Genomic DNA, 22,400 nt, shown 5'->3' with positions numbered 1-22,400 from the left:
CCTGCCCGCCGGGGGAGGCGCGCCGAGGCTGGGATGGCTACGCGGGCGGCCGCGGGCTGCGGGGGCGGGGGGCACGGCAGCGCCCGGAACTGCTGGGCCGGGGGCTTCCTGGGGGCGGGGGGCGCCGAGCCGCAGCCTTGCGGCGGCAGGAGCGCGAGCCGGCGGCGGCGGAACTAGCGGGGGCCCCCACGCGGCGCCCGCGCCCCCCGGCCTCCGGGTATGGGCGCCGCTGCGGTGCAGAGCAGCTCCCCGTCTGCTGATGCGCGACCCCGGAAAGCTAGGGTGGAGAGGCGAGGCAAGCACTCCCTGCCAGGTGAGGGGGCAGCCTGGGGAGGAGCAAGGTGGTCCCCGGGGGAGGCCCGGGGAGGAACGGGGTCTACGGATGCACTGCAATGGGCTCAGGGCCACGCTGGGAGTCTTGCTTGGAAACTGGAGAGTGGGGGGGGGGGGGGACTGGATTCCCAGCGGAACCTGCTGGCTCAGAGTCAGCCCCCAAGTGCGACGGCCAACCCTTTCTCTCCCAGCCGGCCAAGGGTGGGGTTTGGCCCGCGAGGGGCGCTGGAGGTGGCCAGGCCCGAGAAATTCCTTCCATATCCCCGCCGGCTGCGGGGAACGAGTTCCAGGAGCTCCGGAGCTCGGCTGCCAGGAGGTCGGGGCGGGAGGGCCCGGAATTGCCCTGCGCAGCCCCTGAGTGTGTCTGAGCCTGGAAATCGAGCCCAGAGAGGGTCTTATGGGGTCAGGAGCGGGGCTAGGGTTGGGACTCAGGAGCCACATCTACCATGACAGCGTATTTTTCTGCCGCAGCACCCTCTTTCCCAACAGCGACCTCATACTTGGGGAGAGCGGCATCTCCTCGGGGGGTGTTGAGGGGAGAGCTCCGTTCCTTGACTTCAACAGATTCTCCTTTTATGCGCCCATTTTTGATAAGTGGACTGGTGGACACAGAAATGCTGCAGAGGTGGCATGTCTTGTTGACAGTGAAGTGCTGGTCTGCGTTTTGGGGCTAGTATTATGGGCCTGTCGGGAAAATGAAGAATGGGCAGGGGCAGGTAGATTCACAACTGTTATACTTAAAAGGTGCTGATGGTTTGGGGGACAGATATCACCCTGGAGAGGGGCTCAAGTGGTGGCCACAAAGCATGGTCCCAGACACATTCCAAGGGAACACTTAGATCAGTCACTGGGATGAAGACTTAAAGGGGAAGCCAGTTGACTTTTTGTTCTGACCCAGAGCTGGGAGGAATGACAAGTGTACCAAAAAACCAAACCCATTGCCATTGACTCGATTCCAACTCATAGTGACTCTATAGGTTAGAATCGAACTGTCCCATAGGGTTTCCAAGGCTGAAATCTTTAAAGAAGCAGACTGCCACATTTTTCTCCCGCAGAACAGCTGGTGACCTTTTGATTAGCAGCCCAACACTTAACCGCTGCACCACCCATAAAATGAAGATTTCAAATGTGGGCTATAGGGCAGAAGGATGGGCCAAAACTGACAAGATGAATGTGACTAATGGTAAGTGTTTACAGGCCTGGGCTGGAGTTCAGAAAGTCATCTCAGGAGTCAGGCTTGGTGAGAGGCCTGGCTCAGCTGCCCAGTGGGTGGGGTCTGTCACACTGTTCTGTGCAATCTGAGGCCTCTACCCACTGCACAGGTCCAAGGGGGCATGGTGATACCCCGCCCTGGGCTCCCTGGTAAGGCTACCTGGGTTCTAATCCCAGCATTGCCAGTTCCTAGCTGTGTGATCTCAGGCAAGTTGTGTAACCTTTCTGTGCCTTTGTTTCCTCGTTGGTAAATGTGCATACATCCTTCCTCATAGTGCTGCGAGGCTGAAATGAGAACATGCGTGTGAAGCGCTTCACAATGTATGGAGCATGGTGTTTGACAAGTATTAGTGACTGTTATTACTGTTAGTATATGTCCATTTCAGGGTGGGGACATAGGCAGAGGTTGTGCCCAGGAGGCCACCAGGGCTGCAGAAGGTCTGTCAACCATATACTGTTGCACAGGAGCGTTTAGATAAAAGACTCAAATACTTGGTAGGAAGGAGAAGAAGGTCTTCTGTGGGCTCATGCAGGAGGTAGAGCTGGGATCCAGGGCTGTGAGGCCTTTAGAGTCTGGGCTGTGACTCAGTGTAGGAAAGATCCTCTGATCTGCCCCAAAGGGGAAGAGGCAGTTTTGGGAGCTGTCTGGCTCCTTAGCTCAAATGTCCTCCCCATCTCCTTCCAGACAGCTCGCTGACTCTCCTCTCAGGAGGGTGGTGTACCCCTCCCCATTCCACAATACTTACGGAACACTTAATGCTGAGCACTGTTTTAGAGACTGAAGACTGGCCGTGGTGGCGTCAGGCAGGGTCCTTACTTATGTTCTAAAAACAGAATAGTGTGATGGGTATGGGGGGGCTCTTTAAGGAGGTGACAAGGGGAATAGAAACCTGATGGATGAGGAGCCAGCCTTGCAGGCATCCAGGCAGTGACTTTCTGGGCAGAGGGAACAAAGGCCCTGAGGTGGGGAAGAAAGCTCACGTGACTGAAACACAGTGAGTGGAGGTAAGGTGCAGGTGCGGGGGAGAGGGGGAGTGGCCGGGGGGGAGGGGAGGGGAGCCAGAGCTGGGGCAGCCTGATGCTCCCTCCCCGTTTTGTGGGCATCACTTTCTCCTCCGAGCTCACTCAGCTCTTGGCCCACCCTCGGCGGCACAGGGCTGTTTGTAAATGTCTTTGGTTCTTTCTGTGTCCCTCTCCCCACTACGACCTCCTGAGCTGCAGGTGTCTTGGTTTGCTCATTCTTTTGGAATGAGTGTTGAGGAAGGAGTTTTAATCTGGGACATGAGATTGTATCAGATACCTGTTCTAAGGTGTAATGAATCACTTTCTGAACATTGGGTGCCACACTCTGGGCCCTGTCCTCAGACACAGGCAGGGAAGACCTGGGTTATTCTCTGGTTGGGCCTGACTGGGGTTCGAGGGTATTTGGCCCTCCCTGCCCTGCTGTCTTCTTCCCCAGCTGTGAGGAGACCCTTAAGGGCTAACTACAGAGTCGTTTGGGGGGTATGGGAGAACGATAGTGTCATTCTGGAAGCAGGTGTAGCCTGTGGGCTGCGACAGGCCTGAAGCCTGATTTTGCTTTTTGTTTGAAGTTGGAAGCCCTCCCAGATGTCCCAGACACTCTCCCCCCTCCTTCTCTCCTGTGGCCTTCACTCTATACTTCTGTTCCACATTACACCCACAGGGGAGTGGGGATGGCTGGTAGCTCTGTGAGGGGAAAAGTTGGCCAGAGAAGCCTCCTGTGGACCTTGGGGAAGAGGCTGAGAGGGTGAGGGAGCCCATCACCCATCCACTGTGGGTCCATTCTCTGCCTCACTCCTTCTCTCTCCCGTTACGGAAACATCTACTTCCTTTTCTCCAGACCTCATCTTGGCCTGAAGGGCAGCCCACTAACCACTGAGGGCCAACCCTTGGCTGGTCCTGCGTTCACTCCAGGGCCCAGCGAGAGAGGAGAGGGCTGAATGGGGGTGGGAAGAGGGAAGGGGAGATATGGGCCTGGGATTCTGGAAGAAGAGGCCAGGTACCCAGAAGTGGCTTGGAATAGGAACTAGGGTCTGGGGTTGCATTTTCTACGTGCCCTCATTTCTCTTAATAACGACAGCTAGTATTTATAACGAGGGCAGTGGTAGTTCCATATGGGAGACCTGGGTTCGATTCACCACCTGTCTGTCGGTAGAGATTTGTGTGTTGCTGTGATGCTGAGCAGATTTCAGAGGAGCTTGCAGACTGGGACAGATTAGGAAGAATGGCCTAGCAATCCACTTCTGAAAATCAGCCATTGAAAACCCTTTGGCTCACAGAAGCCCAATCCCATTGTGCACGGGGTCACCATGAGCTGGACCAATAACAATATTTATAAAGCATGTATGTGTACCTGGCACTGTTCTAAGTCCTTAACATATGTTAACTGATTTTAAGCCTGATGACAGTCTGTGATTGTCATTTTCACTGATGAGGAACTTGAGGCCAGAGAGGTTATGTAACTTGCCCGAAGTTACAAGTGATGGAATCAGGATTTGAACCCAGGCCATCTGGGATCCAGCATTCATGCTCACATGCTTTGCTGTAAGTGGGACCTTTCGCATTTGGGGAGCGGAGTCCCCTCAGAATTCCCGAGGGTCCCCATTGGCTCTGACTAGAAGGCTGGGCTGCCTGGCGACAGGGACATGGAGCTCATGCCCCATGGGGGCCTATGAGGCTTCAGGGATTGAGCTGCAGCCCCTGAAGGAAAGAGGGTGTTCTATTCGTTGGCTCTGTTTCTCTGCCTACAAGATGCCCTTTTGTGTACATTTGGGGCTGAGAGCTGGGTTTAGGTGCCCTCCCATCCTGGAGTGGGGTACAGGCTGAGGAACTCTATGGCTCCTGGCCATACCTCCCAGCCCCAAGAACCGCTTGCATTGGGCTTGGGTCCCCAGCCCGGGGAAGTCCTTGGGCTAGCTTATCCCCTCACGTGGCCTGGGTCCTGCCCCCATCTTCACTGCTGTATTCTATAACTGGGCTGTCTCCAGGGAATGCCCCTGGATTCTCCTCATGCTAACTCCCTCCGCAGGCCTCCACCATGGACAGAGGCCAGCCCCTGCCCCTCCCTGGTGACCAGTTCCCTGTGCCAGGCCTGAAGCTGGAAGGGATGGTTTGAGGATTGGCCAAAGCCTGTCATCCACCCAGAGTGGTAAGTGCTCTGTTGTTGTCCTTTTACATTCTGGGCCCCCACCCCAGCATGTGGGTTGGGGGGCCGGGGTGGGTGTGGAGCTTCCCGAGGTGGATGTGGTTTGGGGGGTGAAGGGGAAGCCCTGCAGAGGTGGCAGGCAAGGTGCTACTTAGCATCAGGAGATCTGATTTCTCCAGTGATGGGGTGATGCGGGGGTGGGGAGGGGGAAGCCCGAGCTCTTAGCAGCATAGGCTGGAGAGCTCTGGGCCAGGTGACATAGACTGGTGGGCCTGAGGAGGGGGTGACAGCCACTCCCAGGGCAGCATGTGCCTGGTTCCAGGAAGCTGATGGGGTGGGGCCAGGGAGCTGGGGCTGGACCTGGGGGGTAATGCGGCAGACCTGGGAGGGAGCTGGCCTGTTGCCAGGGTGTAGAGACTACACTAGAGGGATTGCATGAAGGGAAGGCAGGGACCCCCGCTTCCAGAAAGGGTGGTGACCATTCCCCCACCATGGTAGGCCTGTAGGACCTGTGGAATCCATGGTTTGGGGAGGTAACCACTATGGATTAGGCCCTGTGAGTCCCTTCCTCCTTCCACTGAACAGAGCCACACCTCTGAACCATACCCCCCTCAGGCCTTAAGAGATGCCTGGATGAAGCAGGAGCTGACTCAGTGTCTCCCCTAGCACCCCTACAATGCTGTTGCCTCATGTGGACTAGGTGTTCAGGGTGCAAAGGGTCCTAGAGAGGTGGCTGGGATAGGCAAGATGGGGTGTCCAATCTGCGCCTGGATGGAAGATGGGGAAACCCTGGAAACCAGGCCCTCCTATTCTGGGGCCTGGGCGCGCACCTGGTGTCCGGTTGGCAGCAGGCTCTGAGCCACCAACTGCAAACTGGGGGGGAAGGGAGAGGAACTGCTGTAAGTGGGAGAGGCAGTTGTTCCTGGTCAGCCAGAGATCTGGACTTGGGAAGCATGTGAGTTAGGATGACAGCAGTGGGCCAGGTGTCTTCTTCTCCACCTGGCTCCCTCCTCTGCCCCTAGCCCAGACCCAGAACTCCCAGCCTTTCCTCTGGGTACATAGCAGCCCTGAGTGGGAAAAGTCCTTGTGTTTACCCCGTCGTCTGGGTGATGATGGTGATTGGGTGGAACTCCCATGCCAGACACACTGCCAAGGCCACTCTGAGGGGCTGCCAGCCAGGCCCCATGAGTGTTTGAGCCACTGGTCTTGTGACGTGGGCACCTGTCTGCCAGGTCCGGGCGTGGGCCCAGGGTCACGCTCACGCAGGGGCTCCCGTCAGCTGACTATTTTGGGCTCTTGCTGACCTGGGCCAAAGTCAGGCCCCAGCCAAGAGGGCCCCGAGGCGGCTCCCTATCCCCAGAGGCCGGCTCTGGTTTCTGCTATATAAACAGAGGAGGACACGCTGGCTTGGAGACAGCTCAGCTGGTGTACAGCCTCCACCAGGGAGGACAGGCTGACTGGGCAGTCACGTCTCTCTCCACAGGACTCCCTGAAGCTGCCAAGAAGAGCCCCCAACCAACACTGGGACTCTCCCTTCGTGTGGTTGTCCAGGATCTCTGGGAGTCAGAGCAGACTGAAGAGGAAGCTGGTGAGTCTTGGGAATGGCGAAACTGAGGCACGAGAGCTGGGCTGTTTGGATATTTTCCTTTGTGACTGTCATGTTAAATGCTTTGACCTTGAGATGGGGGCGGAGGGGAGAGGAAGAGCAGGGGTGGCCAGGAATGAGGGTAAATAGATTCGACTGCAGTTGGAAGATGGAGTTGGAACATTCTGTGAGGACTGGGAGACATGGAAATAGGTGATTCCATCCATCCCCTTCCTCAGAGACTTCCAGCAGGGTCTCAATCCTCTTCTTCCAGTGAGGCACTGGTCTGCTCAGGCAGAGGAGGGACGGAAAAGTGAATTTGGTGTCCACCAGGATGCCTCAGGATACCATTCCCTGAGCAAGGTCCTGGAGCACCCCCGACCCAGCTGTTCAGGACTAGGTGGCTGAACCTAGGTGGCTTTGCTCCCTGCCAAGCCCTCAGCCCCTTCCCCACTCTCCTTGCCCAGTTTCGCAGCTGCCTTTGGTGCCTGAGAAGCAGGGCTGGAGCGAGGTTGAGCAGGTCTGCCAACCAGCTTGCCACAAACATGCTCCCTGGGCCTGGGGCCAAGGCCTCTGTCCCGACATGGAATAAGCGGCAGCTCCTTACGTGGGAGGCTCTTGTGCTCTCCTCAGTTCTCAAAAAAAATTTTTTTCCCTTTCTGAACGTGAGTCTCTAAATGAATCCAGAGCCCGTGACTAAAAATAATTTAACAATAGGAAAGTGCATCAGTCTTTCCTGCTGGAGCTTGTTATCAGAGGGTTTTTATTTTGGAATTTGAAATTTTGCCTGCGGAGGCTGGGTGGAGGCCTTGGGCAGGGGCCTGGGATTTGATGGGTGTTGGAAGACCCTCCAAATGGGGAAGAGAGAGGAGCTGGCCAGGAGCTGAGGTGATGAGGGGGCTTGCAGGGAGATTTGAGGAGGCACGAGAGTTCCTGAGGAACTCCACAGTCTTGTCTCTGTTCTCCAGCTCTGTCTGGCTGTGCTTCCTGAAGCTGATCTGATTCTTAGATGCTGTTCATTCCTTCTGGCTTGGGTGGAGTAGGGGAGAGTAGAGGAATCATGGCCTGAAGGTAGCCTCTGTAGAGAGAGGCCTGACTTCCTTAATTAAGCGGTTTTCTCTGGAGTATTAATTGAGCGCTTGCTGTATACAGAGTCTGGAATTTTCCTGGTGCTGGGTGGAACCACATCTCTGGGCACACTCCCATTTCCTCTTGCTCAGCCCTGAAGGGGGAGAGGTGGAGATGGAGCTACTGTTTATCTCTGGTTCTTGGGGAAGGGGGGCTGCTGGCTCCCAGTTGAGCTGAGGACCCTGTCTCCCTTCCCTACCCCCTGTCAGCCCCAGGATTCTGCTGTAGGTCCCTAGAGTCCAAGCCCCTGACAGTGCTCCATTTTGCTCTTGAGCCTCTCCCTTCTGCTAGCAACTTGAATTCTCGCAGCTCTGGAACTTGGGATGTCTGCGTTGGGCAGATGACAAAACAGTCTCAGAGAGGGAAAGGACTGGCTCTGGGTCACACACCAGGTCTGCTGACTCCTGGTCAATGATGCCTATGATAGCTCTTCCATCTTTTGCCCCTCCTAGGGGCTGGAGTTGGGGTAGGAGGTAGTAGCTGACCTGGCTGTGTCCTTGGGAGATTGTTTGGGAGGAGTAGTGACATCTGTGGTCATGGCAGGGCTTGGGCAAGGGACAAGAGATCAGAGTCAGAGGCCTGGGCCTGACCCTTCATCCTGGTTCATCGACCCACCCTTGGGAAGCTCCCCCAGGGCAGTAGGCAGTGCTTCCTTGCCTATAGCACAAATCCCCCTGCCCACTGCCAGGGCAGGAAGAGGAAGTGGCCCAGTCAGGGCTGGCAGTGGGCCCTGGGGCCGAGGAGGGGAAGCTCCCAGGGCCACTTCTCAGCAAGTGGAGGCAAAGCTCTCTCCCTCTGCCCACCCCACGGGAAGGGCGTGGTCTTGGTGAAAGTAGGACAAGTTCCTGCCCTCTGCATAGTAGGGGCGGGCCCAGTTGAGCCCAAGCTGGGGGGGCAGCGTGGGAAAGGAGCCGTGCAGTTCCACTTCCTCCATCCCCTGTTTACCCAACCCCATGCCTACCCTCTTTGGCTGGGGAATGGTGGTAGACATGGTGCCCATTTTGTCCCTGTTCTGGGCTCCTTACTGTTGAGGATGCAGGCAGGGTCCCCCTACCAAGGTGAGGAAGACAGTGCCTTTGCCCTTATAGAGGTCCCACACTGGTGGGGGAGGAGGGATCTGAACATATGATAAGTGCCTGCTGCCCCAGAAGATTTGACTAGAAGGGTAAGGGCCTGTCGAGCTCTTCAAGAAACATACTGCGTTGAGTGTCCAAGGACCCCTTTTTAATGTTGGATATTGGGGCCTGCCTGACTATAGTTGTACTTTAAGTGTCTGTCTATAGAGCAAATACATACTGAGAAATGGTCACTGTGATTTCAGGAACACACTTGTGAATGAATTTGTACTGAGTGAATTCCAGTGGTATCTGCATTCATTTGAATAAATACATTTGTGGTGTAAATATATACAATAAAACTTCCACCGATTTCTACGTGTACAATTCAGTGACATCGGTTACATCCTTCAAGTTGTACAATCATTCTCACCGTCCTTTTCCAAATTATTCCACCACCGTTAACATCAAGCATGGCTATTTTTTAAGTATAGGAGTCCTGGTGGCACAATGGCTAAGAGCTCAGCTGCTTACTGAAAGGTTGGTAGTTTGAACCTACCAGCTGCTCCATGGGAGAGAAGACCTGGCTTTTCTGCTCCCATAAAGATTTCAGCCTAGGAAACCATGGGACAATTCTACTGTGTCCTACAGGGTTGTTATGAGTTGGAATCGACTCAACAGCACACCACAACAACAGCTTTTTTATTGGGGGGTAGGGGGAAGTATAACATACAGAAAAGTTTACAAATCACAGATATAAAATCCTAATAGTACAACTCAATGACTTGTCTAGAGTGAACACACCCAGTGTCCAACATCCAGATCAGGAACTAGAGTGCTGCCAGCCTCACCAAAGAACCCCTTGCAGGCACTGCTGTTTTCAGTTTACAGGCCACGTGTGTGTGCGCCTGGTTTTGTGGTGTACTTATAAGAACTCAAGGACCACGGGGTCAAAAGCCACAGCTTCTGGAGTTCAGTGTCAGGAGCAGTGGATCTAGCACAAAACTGCGAGTTACTGGGCCCGAGTTTGAGTACTACTCCTTAGCCTCCGTTTCCTCATTTATCACATGGGGACCCGGATTCCAAAACTGAAAGGGGTGGTGAGAGGGTTAAGTGGAAGAAGGTCTGACACTTGGTTGGTGTGCTACAGAAGGTAGTTCCTCCTACGTGACAAGGTGCTCATGAAGAATTGGCCTAGCCCAGGAAGGTGGCGTTTGAGCTGGAGTCTTGGAGGATGAGCAGGATTAGAGTGGAAGGGAGGAAGAGGAACAATGTGCCCAGTAGGTGAAACAGTTGTGCAAAGCAGGTAATGGGAAGGTGTAACCCAAGATTCTTATCTGGGGGTGGTGGGGAACAGCGGATGATGAGGGCAGGTGGGTAGGCTGAGGCCACGATGTTGGGCCCTGACTGCGTGGGGCTGTCTCTGGCCTCCCACATGGCATCTTCTCTCTCTGCCCTTCCTGTGTTATAACAGCCCTGCCTTACCTCCTTGTCTTAGTTTCTAATTTTGGACACATCTGCCTCACTACGTGCCTCATCATTACCTGCCTCTCCTACCCCCTGTGAGCTGTTCACTCTGACCTTGCTCTTGAAGACTGGACTGTGGGGGTCCATTGAGGGTCTCTGTGCAACCTGGGGCCCGCTTATACTCTCAGCCTCCCAAAGCCTGTCAATTATGCTTTTCCCTGAACTTACACCTTAGTTGGACTCCACCCTACTCAGAGCCCCCCTGCCCCCACCCCAGGAAGGCCTCTGACCAACAGGGAACAGCTCTTGGATCCCCCAGCTCCTTTAGCCTCTCTTCCCTGTCTTGGGCTAGATACTGCACACCTGTGTCTGAATGGGAGACCTAGCTGTATTCCCACCAAGGGACTCTGCCTTTTTCTTCTTGTGCCTTACTTACTTATTTCCAGAGTGTGGTGTATCTAGCTCCCCTCCCAGCATCCCCTAAAGGCCAAGGGAGGTGGCAGCTACAATTGTCTTCCTCTCCTCTTTGAGGTCAGGGAGACTGCAGCCTGGGGAGGTGGGATGTGGGCTGCAGGCATAGATCTGGAGGCTGAGATTTAGGCCAGAGGCCTGGACAGCTCCTTACCATGCTTGAGTTCCCTAGAGCTCAGGGGTGGGCTTACCCAACAAGATGGCTTGTGCTATTTTTTACAAGTGGAAGGTGATAGGGAGGAAAGGGGGATGCTAGGGCTCAAGATGGGCAGAACTTGCAAAGAGCTAAGGCCAGGCATGAGCAGGGACAGGCCAAGTAGCAGGTAATACATCCGTTTTTGCTGGTGATATTGGACAGAGGGAAGAACATTGATCTGCCTAATATTTTTTTATGGACATATTAAAATTTAAGGAAGGCTCTGCTGGGGTGGAGGGAGGCATCCCAGGGTAGGGTGGGGCCTAGGCAAGCCAGCTCGTGCCACAGCCAGAGCCAGTGTCACCTAGCACTGACTTACTGTGTGCTCCTGAGCAAGGCATCGCTCCTTTCTGAACCCATGGGTTCTAATCTGCAAATGGGAGGACTCGAATTTTATTTGTGGTTTTTAAAACCTCCCTTTTTTTAATGCAAAATTTTATGCAAAAGCCCAATGAAAAATGAAACTTGGGCCCTGGGTGGGTCTCATTCATACTGCCCTGCCCATCTATCACCTTCACCCCGGAGGCCTTGAAGGGTCCATGGAAGATGGTTTGGGAAAAAACTCAGAGCTCTCTGAAGACATTGAAGTTTTATGCTGAGATCAGGGAGCTATGGCAGGTTCTAACCAGGTCACTTAATGTGATTGATACTAAATGAAGACTTCTCCATCCGTAGTGGACAGGGTGGATTTAGAAAGAGGAGACAGACTGGTTAAGGAGTGGTTTTTTTTTTAATAGATGTAGGCAAGAAGAAGGGGTCGTTGGGCTCATCCAGTTGGTCTGTGGAAGTGTGCTCTGTTACTAGCCATAGGAATGGAGGAACCCAAGAGGTAGTTCAAAACAAAATTTTAGGGACAAAGTAAAAAGTTGCATGTGGAGCATCAGGAGAGATGGGGTAGTGGGCAGGGTGTGGGAGGTGACAGATTTTGTCTGGAACAGATGAAGCCTGAGGCGCTTGCAGGACCTTTGAGTGGGCAGAAGTGGGTGCTGGGGACATGGGTGTGGGAAACCTGTGACCGGAGGTGAGAGTGGAAGTGAGGAGCAGGAAGTGTCTGGAGGGCAGAGGGAAGTGTTATAGGGAGGCCATATAAAGTGAGTGGGGTGGGTGGGTGCAAGCTCAGTGAAAGCAGAAACTCCTATTGATGCTGACTTACAGGGGAGAAAGGGGACTGGTGGCGACCCCAGTGGGGTGGGTGGCTCCCTTCTTGTAAACATTAGCCCTTCATCCTTCCTCTCTTACCTAGCTGGAGAGGGCACCCCAGGCTTGGTATGGGATAGGGTGGAGGGGTGACGTATGAACCAGGGAAGGCTCCAGGTGGCTGCAGCCTGGTTTGTGCCCTGATACAGCCCTGCTCTACAAGGCAGGTTATACCTGGTCAGAACTGCTCCCTCCACAGGTGCTAGGGTGGGGTGGGAGTGCATAGTGGTAAGAGGGAGTGAAAAGATGCCCTAGAGAAGCAGTCAGTGGGCCTAGTTTCCACCCCAGGGTGCCACCGCCTTGCTGTGTGACCTTGAGCAAGTGCCGGTATTTCTCTGAGCCCGTTTATTTATAAAATGGGGAACAGTTGGCGTAACTTTGAAAAGATTTCTCAGGCTCCACCCGGTTCTGAAATTCAGTAATTTCCCAAGTAGGGTGCACTCACTCTGTAAGCAGCTGGGGGAAGAGTTTTGAGAACTCAATTTCAGCGTGTGGAGCAGAGCCCACCGACCAGGCTTGGGCCTGGCACACCCCTGCCCTGGGGAAGGCACTTCTGCCTATGACTGCGTGGGGAATTGAGGGGAGGGAGTAAGCAGGGCCGTAACTGGCAACCTCGCCTGAGCCATTGCAGGGGAAGACAGGACAAGTGCACAGGCTGCACCTCGGACGGAGGTGGGGGCACAGGCTCACCAGGGTGTGTCTCTGATTTGCCCTCCCCAGCCCTGGGCCTGCCCGAGCCGCCCAGCAGCGGCAGAGGGCGATACCGTAGGCCTCCAGGAAGCGCTTGGGAGGGGGCAAAGGCGGAGCCGGGCACGGAGGGAGCCAGGGGGCTGGGCGCGGCCGAGGTACCCGGGAGCAGCCGGAGGGCGAGGAGATCCTCGTCCGGGGAAGCCCCGCAGCCGCAGCTCTCTTCTCCAGCCCTGGCCCTCCCGGCCGGTTATTTCGGACCTGGAGGCTCCCGGACCCGGTTCTGAGTCGGGTAGGGGGAGCCTGGAGAGCTAGGGAGCTGCTATTTTTAGTCGGCGCAGCGGGCGCGAGGGGACTATTTATAGATCAAACACTCCGCGCTCCCTGCGTCAATGGAACCCCGCGTGCGTCACGCGCGCAGACATTCCAGGCCCCCCTCGCCCCGCCCCCTCGGGCTCCCCGGCCCCGCGCCTCCCTCTGTCCGCCTCCCGCCGGAACCGCGCCGCCCCCCGCGCCCTTGTATGGCCAAAGCTCGCCGGGCCGCGTGCGTCAGTGGCGCCCCCGCCCCTCCCAGTGCGTCACGGAGCGCTTAAGAGGAGGGTCTGGCTCCAGCGGGGAGCCCCAGTGGCGGAGGCTGCGAAACTTGGGGGAGTGTGAAGAGCCTGCGGGAGCGCACGCAGGACCGGACTGCGACTCGGGGCGCTGGTCTCGGGCAGAGGGAGCAGGAGCCGGCAGGGTAGGTGCCCCGCGGGGAGGCGTGCATCTGAGTGGGTCGCTATGTGGCGTTGCTGCATGTTAGTTTTTAGGGGTGTTGCATGAAGAAGATGGAGTATACGCGCGGGAAGAAAGGATGTGATAGGGTCGGCATGCAGGAGGGCGGGTGTACAGTGCCCTTTTGGGCTTGGGAGGTAGCAGTTGGAGAGGAATGAGGACCCAGATCGGACTGGAGTCCGCTGGGCGCCGGAGGGTAGGGGAGTGTCTGTGCAAGGTGGAAGCCTCAGGGGTTTGGGGTTGGCGCCGGCAGCAGGGTCTTGTCAAGCAGGCAGCTGGATTTAGTTCAATCTCCCAGGGTGCCCAAGTCGGCACACGGTTTTCTGAACTTGGGTGCTGATGATTTTCTCTGGTGCTGGGATCCATCGGACTCCGGTCAGGCTCAGATTTCCAAAAAGGGTCTACTTTCTCCCAGCCTGGGAACTCTCATCTATTAATTGCTTTCTTACTACTTTAGGCAGTGTGGCTTCGTTTGCAGGGATCCCCTCCTCGAAGATTCTTTCTGTTGGGGGTATATCAGGAGACTCTGGATCACCGAATGGAATGGTTAGCGTTGGTGGCTGAACTGTGGAGGGGGTACTTAGTGTGTGTTGGAGTAAGTGAGTCTTCCTAGGGGCAGGGACAGGGTCACTCTGGAAGCACTAGGAGTGTTGTTTTAGCTGTGGCTTGGATCCCGTGTCTGTGTGTGTGTGCGCGCGCATAGAGAGAGATCTGGAAACCTTTGTGCTTGGGAATCCTGGAAGGAGTTGCTAATGTCGGAACCTCTGATGTGGAGCTACCTGAAGGATTGTCACATTCCCACCACTCCAGCCCCACATGCTGATCACCTCTGTGCCCCCTTCCCCCATAGTGTCTGTTGGATCTCACAGGTAGGGTGCAGCCTCAGGCTTGTTCAGTATAACAGGTGCAAACCGCGTTGTTGCCAGGACCTGCCTGAAGCCGGATTCTCCCCACTCCCTCCTTCAACCCCGCCTCTTCCTCCTCTCTCTGGGACTGCTCCCCTGTGGGGGCGGATGTAGGTCCTGTGATGTTAAGTACCTGCACAGTCTGGAAGCTGAGGTGGGGGGTGGGGGTGGAATAGGTTGGTGGGGGTTGATCCGGATGTGGGACGTCCAAGTGGAGAAACAGGATTTGAATAAGGCTGGAACGCCCAGCCCTGCGTGGCTGCCGTTCTCCTCCTCCACCCCAACCCATCCTTGCCCAGGCTGTCCTAGTGCTGGGAGACGTGGCTACCCTTATCTCAAGCAGCTGTCCAGGGTTGCTGGCCTGTGGAGGGGCACCTCCAGGTGGGTGGGGCCAGAGCTCCGAGGGGCTCTATTGCTTAGGTTAGTGGTGGTGTCAGGCTAGGGGTGGAGCCGCCCCACGCAGGGCCCATGGAGATGGGATAAGGGTTAGGACCAGAGGACTCCCTGGGCTCTTGGCCAGGGGGTGGTGACAGCCTTTGCCCCCATCCACTGTATCCCTTCATTCATGATCTTGTGTTCCAGCTTGAGTTCTTACCCAGCCCTTCCCACCCCACCCCCCAATGGTGAGGCCATATTTATGCAGACCCTATGCAGGGAGGGGGGAAGAGGGACTGTCCTGGAGCCTCCTCTGCATTATTTTGATCAGTCTCTGAATTTAAGAATTCCATCAATGATGCTGCCTCTCTTCCTCCAGACTCGTTGCGGTTGAGGGTGAGCAGGCCCCTTTGCTGGAGCCCCTAGATTCTCCAGGGTACAGAGACTACTTTAATACAGGCACCCAGGCAGGGGCAGGCTCCTCTCCTTCCTGCATAAGCACCTTAAGCCCTCTGCTGGACTCTTGAGTGTTCTCTCTCTCTCACTCGTTTTTTTTACTTTCTTTTTTTCCCCCCTTGTTAATGGTTTTTTTTTTTTAATGGTAGATGTGAGAACTTCAAAGTCTGGTAACTATTTTATGAAAGGCAATAATTCAGAAGAAGAGGTCCTTATTTCTGTTAGCAAGGATGAATCTGTACTTGAGCTCAGAAATTTGGATGTATAAGGGGAATAATACATGTTGGAAAGAAATTAAGGATTTTAGGCATGAGAGCTCTCAGAACAGAGTCATTTTATCTTTTTATTTCTTTAGCATACTCTTATAAAAAGAACAGGAAAGGGAGAAGTACTTACCGGGTCGGAGGGAAATTCCTCTTAGGGACTGTCCATTCCCCTGGAAGACCAGGGGGCTATTCTCTCCCCCTTCCTCTCCCTCCAACATAAGGCCTTTAAAGGTCTGGAGCCACGTTCCCAGATCCCCTAGAGAGCTGGGAACTCGGTGGGGAGGCCTGGACTCCCTTCTTCTTTGCTTCTGGGAGCATCCCAGGCAGCAGCAAAGAGTGGGTGCACAGCCCCAGATGGCAGGACTGAGGTACGCGCGTGGGATTGGCAGCTTTTGCTCCGTCTGTAGGGTGGGGGTGGGGATGGGATTAGGCTCAAGGGTGGCTGCATTGCTCCTTAGGTTGCTTTCTGAGGCAGGGGCAGACTCTGGGCTTTCACTCCTAGCCCCTCTTCCCACTCCAAGATGCCCTTCTTCCCTGGTACTGTTGGGGGAAGAGGGAAGGTGTTTTGCAGAAGCCTCAGCCAGGCCTAGAAACCCTTGTGGAGTAGTAGTTAAGAACTATGTCTGCTAACCAAAAGGTCGGCAGTTCGAATGTACCGGGCGCTCCTTGGAAACTCTATGAGCCAGTTCTACTCTGTCCTTTAGGGTCACTATGAGTCGGAATTGACTGGATAGCAACCAGGCTGTGCCTGGGGATAGTCCCAGGAAGGGCCTGGTTGGAGAAACATCACATCTGCTCCTGGGGATTGGGCTGTAAGGCTTTGCCTGGTGGTCTCCCCCGCTTACCCTTCTCCCAGCCCCGTCCCAGTGGGGGCAGGGCAGGGGGCTAGAGGAACACTGCTTCCTCCTGTTCTGGCAACGAAATGCTGGCCAGATGCCCTCCTGAGGGTTCCTAGGCTGACTGGGGTGTGGCTGGCCTTCTGACTGAGCCCACTCTCCCTGGGCCACTGCCCAGGGACTTTGTGGCATGTAAGTTGAGATGGTGCCTCAGGCCAGGGCCAGGGTCCTGGGTTCTGTATTTGGTCATGGCCCTAAGATCTCAGTGTCCTATTTCCTGCCTGGGATTCCCACCACTTGGCTGCCTCTGGGGCCTGTACTTTGAAATGAGGCATGGTGCTCTCGCATTAACTCTTCCCCTCCCCTTCCTTGGCTGTTTTCTCACTTTAGAGATGCCCTGTATCCAAGCCCAGTATGGGACAACAGCACCGAGCGCAGGAGCCCATGACCACCTGGCAAGCGACCCCCTGACCCCTGAGCTCAGCAAGTCCACCATGGACCTGGCCAGCCCTGAGGCGGCCCCCGCTGCCCCCACTGCCCTGCCCAGCTTCAGCACCTTCATGGACGGCTACACAGGAGAGTTCGACACCTTCCTCTACCAGCTGCCAGGAACAGTGCAGCCGTGCTCCTCCGCCTCCTCCTCAGCCTCCTCCACGTCCTCTTCCTCAGCCACTTCCCCCGCCTCTACTGCCTTCAAGTTTGAGGACTTCCAGGTGTATGGCTGCTACCCAGGCACCCTGAGCGGCCCACTAGATGAGACCCTGTCCTCCAGCGGCTCTGACTATTACGGCAGCCCCTGCTCAGTCCCATCACCATCCACGCCCAGCTTCCAGCCACCCCAGCTCTCTCCTTGGGATGGCTCATTTGGTCACTTCTCAACCAGCCAGACTTACGAAGGCCTGCGGGCATGGACAGAGCAGCTGCCCAAGGCCTCTGGGCCCCCTCAGCCCCCAGCCTTCTTCTCCTTCAGCACCCACACTGGCCCCAGCCCCAGCCTTGCCCAAAGCCCCCTGAAGCTCTTCCCCTCACAGGCCACCCACCAGCTGAGGGAGGGTGAGAGCTATTCCATGCCAGCAGCTTTCCCAGGCTTGGCACCCACCTCCCCACACCTTGATGGCTCGGGAATACTGGATGTGCCTGTAACTTCGGCCAAGGCCCGGAGTGGGGCTCCCAGTGGAAGCGAGGGCCGCTGTGCCGTGTGTGGGGACAACGCTTCATGTCAGCATTACGGCGTCCGCACCTGTGAGGGCTGCAAGGGCTTCTTCAAGGTACAACACTCTTCTAGGTGGGCTCTTTGTAGGAAGTGGGGACAGGCAAGGCTCTGCCCAGTGGGGCGTGTGGCAGCCTGCCTTGGGTTTTCCTCCCAAATAGTCCTGCCCTGCAGCAGGAGGGGAGACTACCAGATGGACTCCCCCGCAGGGACCCATAGATGGCAGGGGAATAGGACGTGGGGCCAGTAGGCCTGCAGAGAGATGGAGATGGAGTGGCACATGGGCAGAGGGTGCAGGCCGTGGGGTACCAGAAGGGGAGGTTCGAATGGCCAGCCTTTGGCTTACCTCCGCCCACCCTCCCCCAGCCCAAGGTCCTAGTGGAAGGGGGACCCATGCACTCGTGTTCCTGGCATGAGATGAAAGGATCTGGAAAGAGGGCTTGGTGCTTGAGGGCTGGGGGTGGACTTGGGAACAGGCTGTGTATTTGTCCCAGCTCTGGGTGCCTGCTTAGCTTCCCGTCCCCACCCCCAGCCCCTCCTCTGCCCTCTCTTATCTGCCCCAGGAAAGGGGCAGGTGGACACAGGCATAATACAAAGTACAGGTGTCAGGACTGCTGGGAGGCCCCTGGCCCTTAACCTTATGTCCTGGGGTCCACCCCCTGGGGCAGAAACCTCCCACAGCACCCCCAAGACTTTCCTCTTCCTCCCCCCTTCCATCTCTCCCTCCCCTGCCACCCAAATGTTAGAAAAATAGCTGCGAACAGAGAGCGCTTTTGTCTGCGATGGCAGCAGGATCTGGACGGTCCCCTCCCCTAGCCTTTCCCCCACCCCACCCCACTTTCTGACAGCCTGTTCCGTGTTGCTCCCCCCTCCCCCAGCGCACAGTACAGAAAAACGCCAAGTACATCTGCCTGGCCAACAAGGACTGCCCTGTGGACAAGAGGCGGCGAAACCGCTGCCAGTTCTGCCGCTTCCAGAAGTGCCTGGCTGTGGGCATGGTGAAGGAAGGTGGGTGGCTGTGGGTGGGGCCAGCGGGACAGACCCGGCCTGCGCGGGTGGGACTGGGCAAGTCCCCTAGACAGGCTGTCCAGAGGGGAGGGCATGTCTGCACCTGATTTCTGCCCTTACCTCCAATATCTTGGGTCTGAGAATGGGAGGCCACTTCCACCAGCCTGGCTTGTGAGGGATGGGGAGAAGGTCTTTGTAGGTCCCAGTGCTGGTGTACACAACTTTGGCTAAGGGTACATGGGGTCGATTTCTCCCTTCCTCACCCTTGCCCATTTCTCTGCAGTTGTCCGGACAGACAGTCTGAAGGGACGGCGGGGCCGGCTCCCCTCAAAACCCAAGCAGCCCCCAGATGCCTCCCCTGCCAACCTCCTCACTTCCCTGGTCCGGGCACACCTGGACTCGGGGCCCAGCACTACCAAACTAGACTACTCCAAGGTGAGGCTTTGCCCACCCCACCCTGCTCCTGCTCTGCTACCACATTCAGTACCTGTGTGCGCGTTAGAAAGGGTGCCCCCGCCCCAGCTCGAAACATTGAAAAAAGAGGAGCCCCTCTGGGCTGACCAGATGGAAAACTGTATCCCTCAGGGGGCCAATTAGAAAAATGTGCTCCTTCTAGAAGGCGCACGCAGCCCTGGGATAATATGTGAGAATTGGCGAGCAAGAGCATGGGCTGAATTTCCGTTCTACCCTGTCTGCCGTGATGGGACATCTGAGTGCACGACAGGGCTGTCCGTGGTGGCCCTGTGTGGGGCCTTGGTGGGGTGCTGACCCCACTGGACTGCCCTCGTAGTTCCAGGAGCTGATGCTGCCCCGCTTTGGGAAGGAAGATGCCGGGGATGTGCAGCAGTTCTACGACCTGCTCTCGGGTTCCCTGGAGGTTATCCGCAAGTGGGCCGAGAAGATCCCCGGCTTTACTGAGCTGTCACCAGGCGACCAGGACCTGCTGCTGGAGTCGGCCTTTCTGGAGCTCTTCATCCTCCGCCTGGCCTACCGGTGAGCTGCCAGCTGCCCGCCTGGCCCCTTCCCCCACTGCCGTGCCCTTGAGCTGTCCTGACTGCTGTCGGTGTCTGTCACCTACCAGGTCCAAGCCTGCCGAGGGGAAGCTCATCTTCTGCTCAGGCCTGGTGCTGCATCGGCTGCAGTGTGCCCGCGGTTTCGGCGACTGGATTGACAGCATCCTGGCCTTCTCACGGTCCCTGCACAGCTTGGTTGTCGACGTCCCTGCCTTTGCCTGCCTGTCTGCTCTTGTCCTTATCACCGGTGAGTGACCAGCACCAGGCTGGGTCCTTGGGGCTCAGGGAGGGGCGGGAGTGGAGCAGCCAATTGGTCCTCAGAAGGGTGCTATCCAGGGGAGTGGAGAGGGCCTAAAAGCATGGCCCTGGGTGGGCTGGTATCTAGCACTTCCTAGGCCCTACACTGCCCCCTGCTCATACCTGCTTGTGCAGTTGGCTGACAGGAGTCCTTGTCAGAGTCCTTGCTCAGAGCAGCACATCTGGTAGATAGCAGAGCTGGGGCCAGGCTCAGCTGCATCTGACTCCAAAGCCCAGTCAAGTCTTTGAATTACCCCAAACTACCCAAGATCTTGGTGTCCCTGGATGGTGCAAACAGTTAACACCCACAGCTGCTGGCTGAAAGATCGGCAGTTCAGGTCCACCCAGAGCCTTCTTGGAAGAGAGGCTTGGCTGTCTACGTCCAAAACATCAGCCTTTGAAAACCCCGTGGAGCACAGTTCTACTCTGACACACACATGGTCGCCACGAGTCGGAGTTGACTCAACGTCAGCCAGTGGTAATGGTGGTGGCACCCAAGGTCCAGAGTGTGTGGTGTCGTGTATGTGGCCTAGGGTTTTGGTTTGTTTTAAAAATGTTTACTGAAGTATAACACGGATATAGAAAAGTGCACAAATGATACATTTTTGCAAACTAAACACACTTACATAACCAGCACCTAGATCAAGAAGCAGAATGTGGGCCAGGACCCCTCCTGTGCATCATCCTTTCACCATCTCCCCCGGGGGTAACCCCTATCCTGACTTCTACCAGCTTGAATTAGCTGTGCCTGCTTTTGTACTTTACATAATTGCTATTATACATTTATGTATGAACTCTAAAGTCGAAAGAGAGTGGATTCTTTGGTGTCAAGCGTAGGGGTTTTCAGATATCTTTTTATGTTTTTCTTTTTTTTATATTTTATCGTGCTTTGAGTGGAAGTTTACAAATCAAGTCAGTCTCTTATACGACAATTATATACACCTTGCTATGTACTCTTAGATGGTTCCCCCCGCCCCCGCAATGAGACGGCACACTCCTTCTCTCCACCCTCTCTTTTCGTGTTCATTCGGCCAGCTTCAGACCCCCTCTGCCCTCTCATCTTTTTATGTTTTAAAGCACCAGAGTCCACCACCACTTTTTTTCCCTGAACTTTCACGTGGAACTCTAGTATATAAAGCAAAATAAGAGGCACCCTGGGCTGAAGAGGGACTGGTGGGTTCTAGGGCTAGCTCTCCCTGGGAGTGGCCACTAAAGCACTGCTGCTGGATGCTAGGAGTTTCCAGGACAGTCTGGGGTTGGGAGGGACCCCACTGGCCTAGCTAGAAAACCTGGGTTAGAGTTCTATTTCTTTTCTGTGACCTTGGGCAAACCATGTAACCTGTCTGGGCCTCAGTTTCTCACTTGGAATGTAAGGATACCGAGTGTTACTGCCCTTGTAGGCTTTGATGGGACTCAAAAATGGGCTTGTGTGTGCGCAAGCTTTTGCAAAGTGCCAGAGGAATGTGAGGGGCAGTCAGTGGCAGTTTTAGAGACCAGGGAAGGCTGGGTCTTCTGGGTATCTGGTCTGTGGATGAGTGGCTAATCCCACACCCTTTTCACAGACCGGCACGGGCTGCAGGAGCCGCGGCGGGTGGAGGAACTGCAGAACCGCATCGCCAGCTGCCTGAAGGAACATGTCTCAGCTGTGGCGGGTGAGCCCCAGCCGGCCAGCTGCCTGTCCCGCCTGCTGGGCAAGCTACCTGAGCTGCGAACCCTGTGCACCCAGGGCCTGCAGCGCATCTTCTACCTCAAGCTGGAGGACTTGGTGCCCCCTCCGCCCATCGTTGACAAGATCTTTATGGACACGCTGCCCTTCTGACTCTAGCCTGGGAACACGTGTGCACATGCGTGTGTGCGCTCGTACACCACCCCACGTGCCTTTAGCCCATGGCCCACGAACCCCAGAGCGCCGCCCTCCCCACTGGGGAGCTGCAGACTGACTGACTTCCTGTCTTGCTCTAGGAGGTCGGCGGGGAGCTCAAGCCCTGGGGGTCGGGGTTGCATTCATGGGAGTGACCCCCACTATTTTTCTTACCCCCGGCCCACCCCTGGCCTTTATGTTTTTGTAAGATAAACCATTTTTAACACACACCACCATGCTGTAAATAAGCCAAATGCTGCTGTAAATACAGGAAGGAAGAGGTTGAGGTGGGAGCGGGGTTGCGAAGAAGGGATGGGGCCTCCCACCAGTCTGGGCCAGTCTTTTCCAGTATCCTTCTACTTGCTCTCTCTTCCCACCCACCCTCCACATGTACATAAAAACTGTTACTCTTGGAGGAAGACAAATGACAGATTCTGACATTTATATTTGTGTATTTTTCTGGATTTATAGTATGTGACTTTTCTGATTAATATATTTAATATATTGAATAAAAAATAGACATGTAGCTGAAACTGGGATTCTGTCTTGTCTCCGATACCCTGTCTTCTGCGCCTTACACCCACCCCCCCACACCCACCCATAGTTACATAAGTGGGAGACATGGGGGGCTCTGGATAAACCTCGGATTGTACCAACCTGGGTTAACAGGTCACTCATGTGTAAAAAAAACCAGTAACCAGTTGCCATCAAGTTGGTTCCAACTCACGGGGACCCCGTCTATGTTAGAGTAGAACTATGCTTCATAGGGAGCCCTGGTAGCATAGTAGTTAAGAGCCTGGCTGTTAACCAAAAGGTTGGCAGTTCAAATCCACCAGCCACTCCTTGGAAACCCTGTGGGACAGTTCTGCTCTGCCCTGTAGGGTCGATAGAGTCGGAATCAACTT

At 55.6% G+C, this 22,400-nt stretch overlaps 1 protein-coding gene across 2 annotated transcripts; it reads left to right on the top strand.

Moving 5' to 3' along the window:
- Positions 1–556: 556 nt before the first annotated feature.
- On the top strand, positions 557–22,028 carry NR4A1 (nuclear receptor subfamily 4 group A member 1). 2 transcript variants are annotated; one of them, XM_064284201.1, is made up of 9 exons: positions 557–1,516; positions 4,595–4,714; positions 6,195–6,299; positions 16,497–17,374; positions 18,195–18,324; positions 18,608–18,759; positions 19,115–19,317; positions 19,406–19,584; positions 21,197–22,028. In XM_064284201.1, the coding sequence occupies exons 4-9, from the start codon at positions 16,499–16,501 to the stop codon at positions 21,451–21,453; spliced, it is 1,797 nt and encodes a 598-aa protein (XP_064140271.1). In that variant the 5' UTR covers positions 557–1,516; positions 4,595–4,714; positions 6,195–6,299; positions 16,497–16,498; the 3' UTR covers positions 21,454–22,028. The 2 variants fall into 2 exon arrangements, with proteins under 2 accessions (XP_064140271.1, XP_003405502.2); XM_003405454.4 differs by lacking the exons at positions 557–1,516; positions 4,595–4,714; positions 6,195–6,299 and adding an exon at positions 13,056–13,233.
- Positions 22,029–22,400: the final 372 nt, after the last annotated feature.

The sequence above is a fragment of the Loxodonta africana genome, chromosome 4 (genome assembly GCF_030014295.1).
Source record: "Loxodonta africana isolate mLoxAfr1 chromosome 4, mLoxAfr1.hap2, whole genome shotgun sequence".
In the NCBI taxonomy this organism is placed as follows: domain Eukaryota; kingdom Metazoa; phylum Chordata; class Mammalia; order Proboscidea; family Elephantidae; genus Loxodonta; species Loxodonta africana.
The sequence above is the reverse complement of the archived record's forward strand: the minus strand, read 5'-3'. Positions and strand labels throughout refer to the sequence as shown.

Bases quoted from the DNA above. Each gene is read 5' to 3' on its own strand.
- NR4A1 (XM_064284201.1), top strand. From the start codon at position 16,499: ATGCCCTGTATCCAAGCCCAGTATGGGACAACAGCACCGAGCGCAGGA. The intron at 18,325-18,607 runs GTGGGTGGCTGT...ATTTCTCTGCAG, and splicing joins TGTGGGCATGGTGAAGGAAG to TTGTCCGGACAGACAGTCTG. The intron at 19,318-19,405 runs GTGAGCTGCCAG...GTCACCTACCAG, and splicing joins ATCCTCCGCCTGGCCTACCG to GTCCAAGCCTGCCGAGGGGA.